At 47.3% G+C, this 16,388-nt stretch overlaps 1 protein-coding gene across 1 annotated transcript in view; it reads right to left on the reverse strand.

The window, feature by feature from the left end:
- Window positions 1–355: 355 nt before the first annotated feature.
- LOC119401824 (uncharacterized) overlaps window positions 356–16,388 on the reverse strand; it is a 39,689-nt gene continuing 23,656 nt past the window's right edge. The window contains exons 6-9 of the mRNA XM_037668812.2: window positions 14,801–15,121; window positions 4,035–4,343; window positions 1,762–2,046; window positions 356–472 (exon numbers count right to left, since the gene is read on the reverse strand). Coding sequence (XP_037524740.1) covers window positions 1,763–2,046; window positions 4,035–4,343; window positions 14,801–15,121 — 914 coding nt within the window. The 3' untranslated portion in view covers window positions 356–472; window position 1,762. The remainder of the gene's footprint in view (window positions 473–1,761; window positions 2,047–4,034; window positions 4,344–14,800; window positions 15,122–16,388) is intronic.

Consider the following 16,388-nt stretch of genomic DNA (forward strand, 5'->3'; position numbering starts at 1 on the left):
AAAAAGCAATAAAGGATCCCTGTAAGGAAAAAAAATCTATATGTATATATATTGTTTTATAGTACTCCAACACCATGTTTCAAGAAGTTTTGTTCTGTTGCATGTATATTGCGTAAACATTTTAAATAGTGGTCCGTATAGAGAACGCCGCCTAGGCTGCAGAGCATGGTCTCTGTTCCCAGTAGAAGAGCCCTGCTCAAGTGCCTACACAACCTATGAACCGAACAAACGCATTTTTGTGCAAATGAATACTTCATTGCATATTGTACAAGAACTTTACTACAGCATTGCAGTATATATATATATATATATATATATATATATATATATATATATATATATATATTTGCCCCTACATGCACACAGTGGTGAAAATATCGCAGCAAGGAAGGTACATGGAGACTCGTTCCGTTTACGTGGTACGCTTCTCTTATCGCACAAGCTTTCCCCGTCTGCTCGTTCTATGTGAGACCTGTAGAAAACAAAAATAACCAAAGGTGATTTTTACAAGCGTAGCAAAAAATAGAAACGTTATCTGCGGCCTCCTTTTCCAACACTTGCTGACAACATTTCAATTAAAACAACGTTCATTTTAGCGATTCGGTTTTGGCGAAGTCTTTTTTTTCAGTCACAATTAGAACTTTTAGATGTTTAGGATCACACATGCCTATGCCGACGTTTTGTCGGCACTTTTAAGGAGCAAGAAAGCACTAGATGTCATCAAGCGTCAGGTTGCACAAATGGTGCTCAACAATATACTCAACATGTTGAGAAACAAAGAATATGCATACAAACACTTTTTATCAAAAATTTCACCACTGTATTACTGCTACACTCTAAGAAAACAAAACATTAGCTGCTCTTCTTTTTGATGAGCCTTGGCTTGCCACAGACATAGGCGTATTTAAAGATACAGATTATATCTCTCTTGGAGACAATTACACCCTCTTCAGATAGTCGATCCCCCTGTAACTCTCTGAAAATAAAGTTAGCGGGTATGTTTGAAAATTACACCATCTCCCGCTAAAGAGGACCATGAGGCGATGCGAAGCCGGAGCACTTGCACGATCGCGTTCCGTTGGCGTTCATTGGGCATGCTACCGACTTCGCGTCGTGGAACGCGAAGAGGGACGCTACGCGCGTCGTATCTTCCATCTAGCCTGGCCGTTAATTCTCACAGGGCGAGCGGGGAACGCGGTCGACAGGCGGGCGAGAGGGGGGCAGCGTAGGAGAGGAGAGAGAAGGGGAGGGGACGCGCATGCGCTCGAGCTCATCGCAGCGTTGCGCAGGAGAGAATTTCGGCATGTCTAGCCCGCGTTTCAGAGGAAGAGTGGAAAGGGGCAGGGGAGAGGGGAAGTGGATAGAGGTATGAGAGAGGGGGAGGGGAGAGGGTATATGGAGAGGGTAAGGGGAGAGAGGGTGTGGAGAGGGAGTGTGTGGAGAGGGTATGCGCATGCGCAGTAAGGGCGGTCACGCCGCACACCACCACCACAGGATTTAGCTCCGCCTTAAGATACTTCGCATCTAAAATAGATATATATTGCAATTACGCGTTCATCAGAAAAGATAGCAGGTAATCTTTTTTATATATTGTAAGTAACCTGCGATCAAAAAAGGCACAACTTCCCACCGAGCGATCCGCTCATCCAACAGCCTGTAAATTCTGCACTTCTGAAGGAAACAGCGTCAAAATTTTGCCATGGGTTTTATGTATATCCAACGCCAGAATCTCGAGGCATATCACTGGGGTCTCTAACTTACGTTATGGAGTCCGAAATCCAATGGTTCCGGTGTTCTCCACTTGACCTGACGGGTTCTTGATGGTGACTGAACAGGTGTAGAAGACACCGCTGCGCAGATTGTCAATTGACACCATGGAGTAGCCATAGCCGTTTCGACATGGTACTGAATTTCTGTAAAGGTGACCACCGGATACATATGCCGTGCACAATCCTTGTTTGCACTGATGTCTGCTGCGGCTTTCTGCGTTAACGATGGCCGACGTTTGCGTCAGATATTGCAGGTGGAGGTCAAACTCCAAGGTTGCTGCCCAAGAAAACAAGGCGTCCACATTTTAGTCATTGCGAAAATCAGTATCGATATGTTTTTTTTCAACCTCGCTACAAGTCCTCTTCAGGAATTACCCCATATGCCAAGGAAAGGCGTGATAGTTTGTTCAAACTCCCTCCACTCCCCCCGCTCCCACGAAAATCACTGTCGCGGACCTTGTGAGACTAAATTTGGGGACTGCGGCCCGCTTTCTGAGGTGAGTCTGAGACCTCTGATGAAGAAAGCGGTAAGTGTGGTATGCTTCAGGTGCTGATAAATGCTTACCCGGCAGCAAAAAAAAAATGAGTGAACAATGTGCCTTTCTGAAGCAAAGTTTCACTAATTCAACCAGCAGAAAAGAAAATAGAGAAGTGAAACAAATTTCATCACAGATGAGAAGGGCTGCCATGTTCATGGAAATTTTGATACTGTTCGACTATTGTAAAGAGAAAACAATTGATGCACTGCTCTATAATGTATCTGGACAAAGCAGCCACAAATGACTGCCGTTTGTTCGTAGCTTCAATCGGTTACAGAAAGCAGCCACCGAGAGCAAAGCCCAGCAAGTACGAACTAGAATCCCAATAAAAACTGGACTTCAAGTTGCAAGTGTCATCTTTCGAATCACTGCCAACATCATGAGTCAATTTTTACGACGTTTTTGTCATGTTCTAATACTTTGCTTGATCTCCAGGTTAAACAGTTAACGTAGATAATTGATAACTTTCTGAGGCACCCTCTCCATGCTACAAAAAACCAAAATGTGACACGGTGTTGTGTCCCTTAAGAAAGGAAACAAAATAATATATCCTTGCACCGAAAGGGCATTTAATCCCACTGATTCCGACGACACCGCCTTTCGGTAATAAAATGGGCTATCCTGCATGTAGGTATTGTGCAACAGAACAACGATATATAAAACTCTTTACTTTGAATACAGCATCATAACACTGCTCATACGTCTTCAGATACGTTTAAAATATTGCTAGATTTGTTTTCCTTACAAAATAAAACAGTGACAAGATGTTAACGGATGAGTAGTCTAAATGAATTCTGGTTGTTTGATTCGAAACAAGTGAAGATGAGAATAACTCTGTCACATCAGAAATCTCTATAGGCTCAATTGCACAAATATGGAAAATCTTCAGGAGAAGATGCCGGCTTGAAGAGGTCACTTCTCTTGAACTTAAAGCAAACAAGATTGAATTGTAGTGAGCTGCTGCCTTGAAAAGGACAAGGCCACTTAACGAAACGTTGGCTACAGGGATACCCCCGGTTCAAGAATATCAATCTCTTATTTGCAGAGATGAAACATTTAGATTAGCTCATTTTAAACATATATAATTAGGAAGCCGAAATGATTCCAACCACATTTTAAAAAGAGTCCCACGCTTCGTAACCAATTTAGTCCCTTCCTCAGGTAGTGACTGCATTGATAATGGAAGCGTTACCGCATCTTGTTCTCACACCAAAGATCCGGTTTGTCCTTCCCATCACGTCTCGGAGGCCGTGAAACTATACCGGAGTCATTGTTCCCAGCGAGCGGTTCATGCTTCCAGGCGTATTACGAGGGAGCCAAGACGCGAGTAGGAGATTTGTTCCCGGATTTCTTTCCGTTTCCATTGCAGCAGCGCCGCCGAAATCAATATTGTGGTCGCGCTTCTTGCAATGTTCTTGTTCTGCAAGAGCGCTACGTTGCACTTCCATGTGTACGGTGTCGTTCTTGTGTTGGCGGATGCTTTGCGGAGACACTTCCTGTAGCCTATATAGCTTGCTGGACACTCAGAACACCAAACATCGGACTCCTTTCAAACTGTGGCTGGAGCCATTTAAGCTTCTTGATATCTTCAGCCAAGCGAGACAGATATCTGTCCAAATGTTTACGTTTAAAACATATATAAACATGAGATATCGTTGGATGCATGATTTTGGCGCATTGTATATTAACGTACATATTTATGAACGATAATGATGTGAATAATTACCGAATTTTCCTAATTCTACTGTAGTTACATTTCCTCGTGAAGTGCTTCCATTTGGTCCATCGCGCTGTGTGACCAATGTGACGTTCGCGTAGCCGCATGGCGGCGTATTGGCACACAAAAAACTTGTCTGGTCCGGGTTCAGGATTGTTGTTCCGGCACAGAAAGGTGCGCCTCGTCCAGGGCCAGCACTGTTTGAGGTACTGTATGAGAAGTCCACTTTATATTTGTCGAAGCAGCCTGATGGACGCGCCCATTGCAAATACAAGGAGTCTGTAGCTGTTCGAACAGCATATTGCACTGTCGGCAAATCTGAAATAAGAATGGGTGAAATGTGCGTTCAATCGGCATATAATACTCGCATTCATTCCACTGAAGTAGGCACACTTTAACAAAATGTAAATTTTGTACGCACTATATAAACTTCTGTATATAATAAGACAAATCGAATCTTTCCCAATATGGTAAAGGGTTGGTTGATTAAAAATATAAAATTTGTGGGGAAGCTTTCGATTCTTCATCAAACGTTTCAATTACAGCAGCACTGTATAACCTGTGCTCTCGCGCCAAGCGCGAAGCAGGCACAATATTCACCAGGCAAAATATCACTCGCTTAGACGTGAAGCGTCCTCTACATGAACTGATAACCGTAGTGACATTGCAAAGCGCTCGAATGCTCAACGACAACAGAGAACACAACAAGAGCGCGATTCTGTGTTGTCGTTACCAGTTCAAACGTTATGTTTTCCCACTATGTCACACTAACAAGGCCAAATCACAGCAGTAAAAACAGTACCTTAAATGAATGTTTGTCTCAAGAGTAAACCATTACAGCAATATGTGCAAATTAACACGCTTTGATAGGAACAGTTCTTTGGAGATTTTTTCAACGAACGCGTTCCTTTTTCTTGGAAATTCAGTAACCCCCCCCCCCCCGTTCTCACCTGAATAAAGAAGAATGGCAAACTCAAATTCACAATGCGTTGTAAACTAAATTCGCTAATATATATTGTTCGTTTTAGTTTGATGATAAAGAAGCATGAGATCTACCCTCTGTAATTTCGCTTGTTCATCTTTGCCGCCATATTGTTCAGAGTGCCTTATAGGTCGGCAAATTCACACATGAGTCGATTCACTCAGACTCAAATCGAGCCCAGAGTCTGAGCCTGAGTGAGTCCGGGTGAATAGTATCTCGGCGAGTTTGAGTCCGAAGGAGTCCGGTTGAGGAAATTTTAGTGAATGTGAGTCCGAGTGTGTCTGGTTGAGGAAAATATGCGTGATGTGAGTCCGAGTGAGCCCTAAGCACAAAATATATTTCTTGAGTGAGAATGAGTGAGCTCCACCATTTTTGCCGACCTATGGTCCTATCTGCTCATCTTCAGCATTACTATCAGCCTTCCATCGGCTTACGCTTATACTCAAGTCTATTCACACATATCTAAAAACACTAGCATTCATGCGCCACTTCAATATTTTTTTATCAGAGGTGTGACAGGAGGGGGGGTGCCATGGCCATCCTCGCAATTTCTTTCATGAGAAGTTCTTGATAAAGTTATCTCGTGTGAGTCGCGCATTTCATGAAAATATCCTTCCTGTATCGAAACCACTAATAACATGTGTTTGAAGGTAAAAGATCAAAATGCGTATCGTAGAGCACCGATTATGTGAGATGTTGGCATTAAAGAGCATTGATACCATGCTCGAAAAAGCTAATTTGACGCTAACGGACACATGAGTCGACTCACTCAGGCTCACTCAGAATCAGGTCAAGCCGTGAGTCTGAGTCGGAGTGAGTCCGGCTGAGTAATATGTTGGTGAGTTTGAGTCCGAGTGAGTCCGGTTGAGAAAAAGTTTAGTGAGTCTCAGTCAGAGTGATTCCGGTTGAGGAAAATTTTGGTGAGTATGAGTCCGACTGAGCCCTCGAAGCAAAATATATTTCTTGAGTGAGTCTGAGTGAGATCCAATTTTTACCGACCTATGTAATACCATAGCGCGATTCAGCATATTTAAATTATATGCCATGCATAAGTATGCGACGTTTTATGGTTAGGAGGAGTTGTAGTAGTAAAAACATGTATTGCCTATAGATTGTTTCTGGGCAAGTGTGTGGGGTCCTCAGTCCAGGGCACCACTGGCTTTTGCGGCTTGCTGGGCTTGATCGAGCATAGCTAGCTGGCTCTCCCGATTCATGCTAGCAAGCGAGCTCTCCCACTGCCTTGAGCGAGATTTTGTCCCCAAAAGGGGAGAATTGACGTTTGGAGGCCGCGATTGGCATTCCCACGTAATGTGGGCAAGAGTTGCCCGTTCTCCTCACCACAGATAACTGCGCGCGTACATTGTGGGGTGTATATAACATATTTGCTAAATTTTCAGAGAGGATGGCATTTTTTAGATAATACAACTGACTCCGGATGGGTAGATGGTCCATCCTCCAGTGTAACATAACCTTACGCATGAGTGACGTTGTGTACCGCGAGCGGATTTAACAAATATAAATTAAAATATTAACCACGCTCTTCGACCGAAGTACTTAGATTGCGTAGATGTACTTAGATTTAGGTGCACGTTAAAGAACCCCACGTTAGAAAAAATTTCCCAGGCCCTCTCCTATGGCGTCCGTCATAATCATATGGAGTTTTCTAATGTAGTAAAACCGCCACACTTTGTATTAATTACAATGTTTCGAAGGCAACTCTAGGATCTTGGGTCCGTAGTAAGGAATCAAATTTCCTTCGTGCCGCCACGCTGAGGCGCTTCACGCATTAAAAAAATTACACCATTTCCCACTAAGGGGAACTATGTGGGGATGCGAAGCAGCGCTGGGTGTTCACTTGTGTTTTCATTGTTGTTCCATTCTTATGTTTCCGTGTAAGTTTTATGTGTGTGTGGATTTGTGTATATGTTCTGTACCGCTTAGGTTACCCCCGCAGCTCGATGCTTCGTTGCGCATCGGCTTCGCATTGCCTCGCAGCTTCGAGATTGGCTTGCCGGCGTTGCCGTTTACTTTCAGCTTCGCGAGCGTCCACAGCGCCGTTGCGAAGGAGAGTGCAACGGAAGCGAGCACGCGCCGTATTATATACGAGCGCACAGCTGTGGCGCAGAGAGAGGAATGGGGGAGGAAAAACAAAGCGGAGGCAGCGCTCACGCCACCTCATCCACCTCACCTCCTCTCGCTACACGAGGAGAGGAGGGAGAGTTGCGCATGCGCAGTGGGGAGCGGACGTGTGAGCGAAGGACGGACACAGCAGTGAGCAAAAGCTGCTTCGCATCTAAAATTATTTCGAACGTTTCCCAACGGCATACACAATTAAACATATTGTGGGCAAATGTGGGCGCAGGCTATAGCCAGACGTGCACAGAGATCACCCAAGGACAAAAAGACACCACTTTATGTACAAATCGACACACACGGAACTACACTACATAAACACATATGCGCGTTCGCGGCCTTATGCGGAGTTAGCTTTAAAGTTTGTCCACTCACACCGCGATGTGGTCCGCTTTGGTGCGTCGATCGGTGTGGTCGACCCGGCCGCTCTCAGTCAGGGTGAAGAGGCGGGGCGCGTCGTGCTCCCCTGAATCAGTACCGGGGCGTAGCCCGGCCTAGCAGGTAAATGCCAGGAAGCATCCTAGCACGGCAGTCGACGCCTGGAATCACGCCTGGAGTGACGACGGGAACAGAGACAGGAACAGCAGCAGTCAGCCCCAGGGACTCCGCTGGAGACAGGTTCCCGGGGACAGGTGGGAAGAGGCCCAGCCTGGAAGGACCCCGCGAGTGTAGCAGCCGGGACGAGGCCCGGACCAGCAGGGCAAGACCGTGATGTCGGGGCGCGGCCCGATGTCCGATCCCGATCCGTCTCTGTCGCTCGCCGAGCTGTCCCCGTCGCTCGAGAGATTCCCTCGAGCCCGCGCACGAACACGAGCATAGTCGCGCTTCTTCGTTCTTCCACTATCACCATCACGGCGACTCCCGCGCACTTCAAATCCGGAATCGGCCCCGCACAGCGATCACAAATCGAGAATCGGCCCCGCACACCGACCACAAATAGACGTCATTGTCGACATACACTCTCTAATTCAATGTTTTACCACATCTTCCCCCCAGTTCAAGAGCAGCGAGGCGGTGGAGAAAGAAGGGTAGACATCGTCATAGAGTACGTAGTAATACTCGCGTTAAGTACGCTGGGTGTCCCTACGCGAGTAATAAGAAACAGTCTATTCCGGAGTAAGAGATGTGCGACTAAGATAGTCAGCACCGACATTATCCGAACCGCGAATATATTCTATATATATATATACCGTACAGGTAAACATGGAATTTCTGCACACCCCAGACGACGGCGAGGCATTCCCTCTCAATTGTGGAGTAGGCCGCTTCACGAGGTAGTAGTTTTCTACTGGCGTAAGACACCGGGTGCAAGCGACCATTGTATTCTTGCAGGAGGACAGCTCCCAAATTCCGCGATGAGGCGTCAGTGCGCAACACGAAATGCCTTTCGAGATTAGGCGCTTTCAATATGGGTTGGCTTGACATCATTTCTTTGGGTTTCTGGAATGCATCCTGATGCTTGTCACGCCAGTCCAGCTTATTCGGACTTCCTTTCTTCGCCAACTAGCTAAGTGGACGTGAAATCTCGGCATAGTTGGGCACAAACTCCCGGTAGTAGCCGGTGAGTCCGAGAAAGGCTCGAAGCTCTTTCTTGTTTTCGGGTCGTTTCGCTGACACGATTTTGTCTGATGTGTCCTTCTGGGGTTGCAATAGTCCTTGTCCCACAACGTGACCAAGAAAGCTAGTCGTCGGGGAACCTATTTCACTTTTCTTTGGCTTTATAGTTAAATGTGCCTCGCGCACACGTTGAAATACATGCCGTAGCGTGGCTATATGTTCGTCCCACGTTGTAGTCGCAACAAGAACATCATCAAAGTAGTAATAAACATTGGGAATGCCACCGACCACCTCTCTCATCAACCGGTTGAATACGGCAGGTGCGGTTTTTATGCCAAGAGGCATAAACCGGAATTGATAGAGGCCCGAGTCGCAGGAAAATGCTGTAAACGCTTTGGACGTACTGGCCATGGGCACCTGCCAGTATCCTTTTGTGAAGTCAAACTTCGAAAAGTATTGGCGCCCAGTAAGTTGCGCAAACATCATGTCAGGGCAAGGGATTGGTTCTGCATCCGCAACGACAACATTATTCAATTGGCGAAAGTTAATACAAAGTCGCATCGTGCCATCCTTCTTCTTAACAACCACAATTGGTGCTTGGTAAGCGGATGTAGACTTCTCTATTATGCCCAAACGCAACATTTCCATCACCTCTGTCTCAACGGCCTCCTTAACCGCGAATGGCATCGGGTACTGTCGCACATGGATGGGTATGCCGGTGGTCAATTTAAGCTGGCACTCCAACACGTTAGTCTTTCCCGGTAAGTCGGAAAAGATGTCGTGGTAAGTTGCAAGAAGCACGGTGACTTGGTTCCGTTGTTCGGTAGTGAGTTGAGGACATATCGTCACATCTTGCCACGTCTGCGTTTGAATGAGCGGGGTATGGAGTGAACTATCCGAGTCTTCCAGTTCGGTTTCGTCCAGTGACGACACAGCAGCAACTGTCGACGGGGAAGGATCGTTGGTTGTTCTCTCCTCATACTTTTTGAGCATATTTATGTGGAAGACAGTGGTGCGATGGCCGAGATCAATGGCATAGTCTAACGGACTCTTCTTCTGCACCACTTTGATAGGGCCTTTCCACGTAAGGATTAACTTGTTAGAGTCGGCAGGCAAAAGCACAAGCACTTTGTCGCCGACGGCCTATTCTCGCTTCTTTGCTTTTCTGTCGTATCTCTTCTGGCTTGTGTGCGCTTTGGAGAGTTCTTGAGCTGCGATGTCGCAGGTTCTTTCAAGCCGTTGTCTCAATTCAACGATATACTCGTAGGCTGACTTTGTTACCTAGTCTAACTTTGGATTAGTCCACAGGTCTTTGAGGATGGTCATTGGACCCCGAACATACCGGCCGTACAATAGTTCGAAAGGCGAGTATCCGGTACTCCTTTGCGGCATCTCTCTGTACGCAAACAGAAGAGGGCCCAGGTATCGATCCCAATTTTTGGGGCATTCCTGGCACATGCGGCCTTGCATACGCTTCAAAGTACCGTTGAAACGCTCAACTAACCCATTCGCCATCGGGTGGTACGGTGTTGTCGGTAATTGTTTAACCGATAGAAGTCGGCTAAATTCTTTCATGACCGAAGACATAAAGTTCGTCCCACGGTCACTGACAATTTCGCGGGGCAAGCCTACTCGAGAAAACATCTCCATGAAGCCTTCTGCCACCATTTTGCTCTCAATAGAGGGCAGAGGTACAGCGTCTGGGTACCTGGTAGCGAAATCCACCATCGTAAGAATGTATCAATTGCCCTTATAGGATGTCGGAGACAAAGGGCCGACGATGTCTATTCCAACGCGGGAAAAGGGCGTCTCGATAACGGGCATTGTGCCAAGTGGAGCACGGCCGACTAGATGCCGAGGAACAGTACGTTGGCAGATATCGCAGGATTTCACGTACCGCTTCGTTTCGGACTGTACACCAGGCCAGTAGAATTCGGCGAGAATGCGGTCTGTTGTCCGAGAAATCCCTTGATGGCCTGCGAGAATACCCTCGTGCGCGAGCTTAAGTACCGTTTCTCTTAATTGTACAGGCACAACAAGCTGCTCCAGCTCTTTTTCCGACAGTAGTTTGTGTATTCGGTACAAAATCCCATCAGACAGGAAGTAACATGTCTCACGACTGTGTATGATCATTTTCTTCCCCACACTTTCACAACACCGTCTTAGGGATGAGTCATTGCGTTGAAACTCCTCCAGCGTCGCTTTATCTATAGTTCCCGCGGCAGTTTTTAATACCGGCAGGCTGGAGGTTGCGCGTCTGGGAGTTCCCTGTGCAACGGCAGCACGTTCACTCGGAAGTCCCCCTTGGTCTTCGGTTTGGAAAAGCGGCAAACTTGAATCTTTGGGCACTTGCGTGTTCTTGGCGCCCGTTTCAGAAGAACGATGACCGGCCTCAACAGTGCGTCTGGAAGCATTGGCTAGGTCGTCCGTACCTGTCGCCCTCTTGTCTGCATGGCTTGCTTCATTCTGCTGTTGAGGCTTGTGTTCTGGTCCTTGCTCTGCAGGCAGTACTCCTTTAATATTCCCCAGGACCACATCGTAAAGGGGGTTCTGCATGCACTTAGCACGCACGGTGCCAGTGAAGAACGGCGTGTCGATTGACACGATTGCCTCCGGCAAGTAGTGCACGGTCCGGTCCAAAAGAAACACTGGGCTTTTTGTGCCTGTAAAGCTTCCTTTCGGTACAAGCGCTTCTCTGACAACCACAGTGTTGCAACCGGTGTCCCGAAGAACCGTTACAGACTTGCCCTCGAGGAACCCTTTGACTACCGGCAAAGTGCCTATGTCGGACACGGTCGGTGTGCATGTCGACGTCGTATTGACGATTGGAATAGTTTCCCCGTCTTGGAGTACGACGTATCCCTTTTCTGGTCCCGTCGCCTCGGTAGTTTCAGGGGTCGACAGCATACACGACGCTTGTCGCTTTTCCCGCGTCCTGCCTGTTTAACCCGATGAACCCGTCTTACCACTGGACCAGCCAGTCGCTGATGGGTTATTCTTCGTTCGAGACCAACACTCGGATGCACGGTGTCCTGTCTTGTTACACAAGAAGCACTGAGTATTGCCTTTCAGTAATCGCTTTGTGGGCTCTGTCCTTCGAGTACTCTCTGCGGAAATGTCCTTGTAGGATTTATCTCTGCCCAAATTCGAAAGATCCTGAGCTTCCAAGAAACAATCAGAGTTCTGTGCCAACGTGTTTAGCTTCTTACAATTCCTTTCCTTTAAAATTACCCGCAGTGATGGTGAGCATCCTTTCATAAACTGCTCTGAAATAATAATGTCGCGGAGAGCATCGTACGTCTTCTCAACGCCTGCTAACTCCATCCATCGGTCAAAATGTCCTGCTATGCGAGACGCATATTGAAGACCTGTCTCTTTCTCTTCCGGTTTCGCTTTCCGGAACTTTTCGCGATAGCCCTCGGCGGTAAACCTGAATCGTAGCAGCAAGGTTGCCTTGAGCTGGTCATAATCTGATGCAGAGGTAGAATCAAGCCGGCTAATGACTGATAATGCTTCGCCTGTTAAACACAGACTGAGCGAAAGGGCCCATTTGTTCCGAGGCCAATCTTGTAACTCGGCGACACGCTCAAATCTTTGTAAGTATGCGTCGAGGTCATCTCGCGCTTCATTAAACGGCGGCAGTAACTTGTGTGGACTGCAGCTATCCAACATAGTCGGTGCAGATGCGTTGTCGCTCACCGGTTGCGTACTCTCTCGCTCGTTGGCACTAGCTTCCTGCAGCTTGAGCTTCAACTGTAGGACGCGTTCCTCAGCTTGTAGCCGTTTTTCTTCGAGCTCTAGCTTCTCGCGCTGATCTACACGAGCTTGCGCGCGAAGCTCCCCTTCTATTACGCGTTGCGCGTCAACCCACTCTTGGAGAGCGGCTCCATCTAGCCCCATGTCTTTGCCGATTGCGTGCAGCTTCTCTAAATCCATGGGTGCGTCCGTGACGTCTGGCTTTCGGCAAGATGGTAATGCCGTATCCTGGCAGGCTCTCCAAAATTGTGGGCAAATGTGGGCGCAGGCTATAGCCAGACGTGCACAGAGATCACCCAAGGACAAAAAGACACCACTTTATGTACAAATCGACACACACGGAACTACACTACATAAACACATATACGCGTTCGCGGCCTTATGCGGAGTTAGCTTTAAAGTTTGTCCACTCACACCGCGATGTGGTCCGCTTTGGTGCGTCGATCGGTGTGGTCGACCCGGCCGCTCTCAGTCAGGGTGAAGAGGCGGGACGCGTCGTGCTCCCCTGAATCAGTACCGGGGCGTAGCCCGGCCTAGCAGGTAAATGCCAGGAAGCATCCTAGCACGGCAGTCGACGCCTGGAATCACGCCTGGAGTGACGACGGGAACCGAGACAGGAACAGCAGCAGTCAGCCCCAGGGACTCCACTGGAGACAGGTTCCCGGGGACTGGTGGGAAGAGGCCCAGCCTGGAAGGACCCCGCGAGTGTAGCAGCCGGGACGAGGCCCGGACCAGCAGGGCAGGACCGTGATGTCGGGGCGTGGCCCGATGTCCGATCCCGATCCGTCTCTGTCGCTCGAGAGATTCCCTCGAGCCCGCGCACGAACACGAGCATAGTCGCGCTTCTTCGTTCTTCCACTATCACCATCACGGCGACTCCCGCGCACTTCAAATCCGGAATCGGCCCCGCACACCGATCACAAATCGAGAATCGGCCCCGCACACCGACCACAAATAGACGTCAATGTCGACATACACTCCCTAAGTCAATGTTTTACCACACATATAAATGAAAGCCCGTTTCCGTGATATACATCAACAAATATATATTGTGTCCCTAGAGCCCCGAATCTTACCCAGTGGTCCCGTTGGATGAAGGCTCACTGTTGTCAGAGCGACGATGGATTGTTGTCGAGCCGCCGTGATCCTATTTTCATTCAGAGTGTTATTTGACAGAAATACAATTCCGTCGCATTTTAAAAGCGACGCATTTCTTAGCGAAGCGGAGGCACTTTGAGCGTTTCTATCTACGTATCTACCTGTCTATCTATCTAGGCGCCAACGTGTGGGTGCTTTCGGGATCGCCTCTTTTACATGGTGTAGACTAAGACTGGCATGGGCGGGTAAGATGATTTCACGAATATGACTGTCTGGTCATGACAGGAATAACGTGAAAATCCTGTCGCGTTGGTCGTCAAACCCTTTCCTCCAGACACGTGTGGCACATACCTGTATACCTCGTGTCGTGGTATACGAGTATGCGCCACAGGTGATTGAAAGTTTATATCTACCCAGGAACGGCGCGACCAGACATTGGTAATTTAAATGCGAGAGCATTAAGAGAAATCGAGACCAGTAGCGTAGACTCGACGAATGCAAAGAATAGACATTAGGATCCCAGCAAGAATCGAAACCATGCATTCTGCGTGGAAGTCGGGTATTTTACCCCACAGCCACGCCTGGTCTAGAAACTGCTTTGGAAAAATGCCCTATGCAGGCGTAATGTTGGTGCAACGTGAATTCTCCTTGTAGTGTTGGTCATCTAATTTTACAACAAAGCAATAAACACTGCATATGTACTTCTATGATACGGGTGTCATGTCGGGTTAACGTCAATTGTGGTTCCAGTGATGGCTCCGCTTTTATAGCAGTCTAATAAACATTACAATTATATTTTTATGAGTCAGCAAGCTATATTCAAGCATGGATCGACCCTGGAGGAACACGCGAACTAAAGTTACGTCTGACATCCCCATATTCTCACTGTAGCTTGCACTTTGTTTCGATAACACAGACGTCTGCGTTCTAACGTGACTATTGATTCTACGTCAGACCATAAGTTACCATTTAAACGCCAGTGAGTCGGCGTGCCTGGTAAGCCCAGTATGTGCACACAATTCCTCCATTTACAGAAACACGTCAATCTACATGGTAACGCTTGGCTTAAAGCCAAAAAAATGCAGCATAGAACTACTGGCTGACTGCTTCGCATGAAACCGATTCTCACAAGGCGTGGGATCTGCCAATGTTTTTTTTTGCTTTGACTAGTCGTCAATTGCATATACTTAGCGCTAGCTTCAAGCGCAAAGCGGTTGTCACTATTGCACTAGGAATGATAATGTGTTACCCTTTTTGTACATGATGACATCTTGCAGTGTGACGCCGTGTGACGTAATATCTGGTGATCCCGTTCTGCGAGTGCGCACGATGACGCTCACGCTACATGCCTCGATATTGCTGCAGGTTATATTCGTTTTGCTTGCATCAACGATTGTCGCATTTCCGCATGAGCCAACGCTGAGCGTTTTTCCACCGTTGTTCTGTCTTTCTTTCTCTTCGGTGACTTGAACGACGTAATCTTCGAAGCATCCCTTTGGTCGCTGCCACGACACAGTGATGGAATCATTGTGCATGACTGCCATTGTCAAGTTGGCGACTTCGGGAAGAACTAAGCAGAGAAAAAAAAGGTAAACGCCGGTTCGTGAAGCCATCCGTCAGTAAATTATTATTTTATTTTTGGATTAACATAAGCCTGGGGTCGGCAACCTTTTTAAGCGGAGGGCCGCATTGCATGAAGTCCACACTGCGGGGGCCGGACGACAAATCGAGGGGGGGGGGGGGAATTCGGCTAATTTACAATAATTTCCAAAACGAAACAGAAATCCTGTTTATTTTCAGCACGCATGTCTAAATGTTGAAATTTACAGACATAGGTTACAAGCAAAATGCCCACTTGAGGTCAAAATGGCAATGTCGGCCTTCAGATAAGAAGTGACAAGGAGGGGTGGGGGTTCACTTCATTCCGGAGGCCGCATATCACTGCCCGGCGGGGTCGCAGGTTGCCGACCCCTGACATAGGCGGTTGGGTGTTTGCACGAACGTAATTCTTGGTCTTGCAATTGACATGCCTCATTTTTTGGAAACGCGGCCCGAAGGACGCGTGAGCGAATCGCGGCCGCGGCGGCCGCATTGATGCAAGCAGAATGCTAAATGCCCATGTGCTTAAAGTTTAGGTGCATGTAAAGAACCCCCAGGTGGTCGAAATTTGCGGAGTCCTCGACTACGGCCTCTCTCATAATCACGGTGTTCCTTTGGGGCGGTAAACCTCATCTATTAGTATTATTTATCGGAAATGTTTTCATCGTCTGGAAGACTTGTTCGAGTAGTCTTATGATCCGCCGCAGTGATCTAGTGGTTATGGCGCTCAAATGCTTACCTGAAGGTCGCGGAATTGAATCCCGGCCGCGGCGGCCGCATTTTCGATGGGAGCGAGAATGCTCCCATCGAACACAAGAAAGTAATGTTACGTGCGAGTGAAGAAATTACAGGAGCGCTTGACTGCTCCTACAATACGCTGAGGCAGCTTCTTTCCCCCTACAGGTAGGCTATTTGTTTTATTTTTATATAAAGTATGAAGTTTGGCTATTGGGTACTATTCTATTGGGCTGAAATAATTGATCAGGAAGCATTTAGTAAATACTAATATAAATATTAGGTATTTTAACTATAATAATTCAATCACTAATTATTTTGTTTGAAAAGTCCGAGCACAGACTTTTATTAATTTTGGGGACTAGCATGAACATGCGCATCTTAAATTGCGAAGACCAGTCGCATACATTGAACAGTGTCAATTAGGCAATGTAAGGCCTAAAAGGAAATGATTGCACTTCACTACTGAGTAATCTCAACAACTTTGTCATGCTGTTATAAAA

This window comes from Rhipicephalus sanguineus, chromosome 8, assembly GCF_013339695.2.
Source record: "Rhipicephalus sanguineus isolate Rsan-2018 chromosome 8, BIME_Rsan_1.4, whole genome shotgun sequence".
In the NCBI taxonomy this organism is placed as follows: domain Eukaryota; kingdom Metazoa; phylum Arthropoda; class Arachnida; order Ixodida; family Ixodidae; genus Rhipicephalus; species Rhipicephalus sanguineus.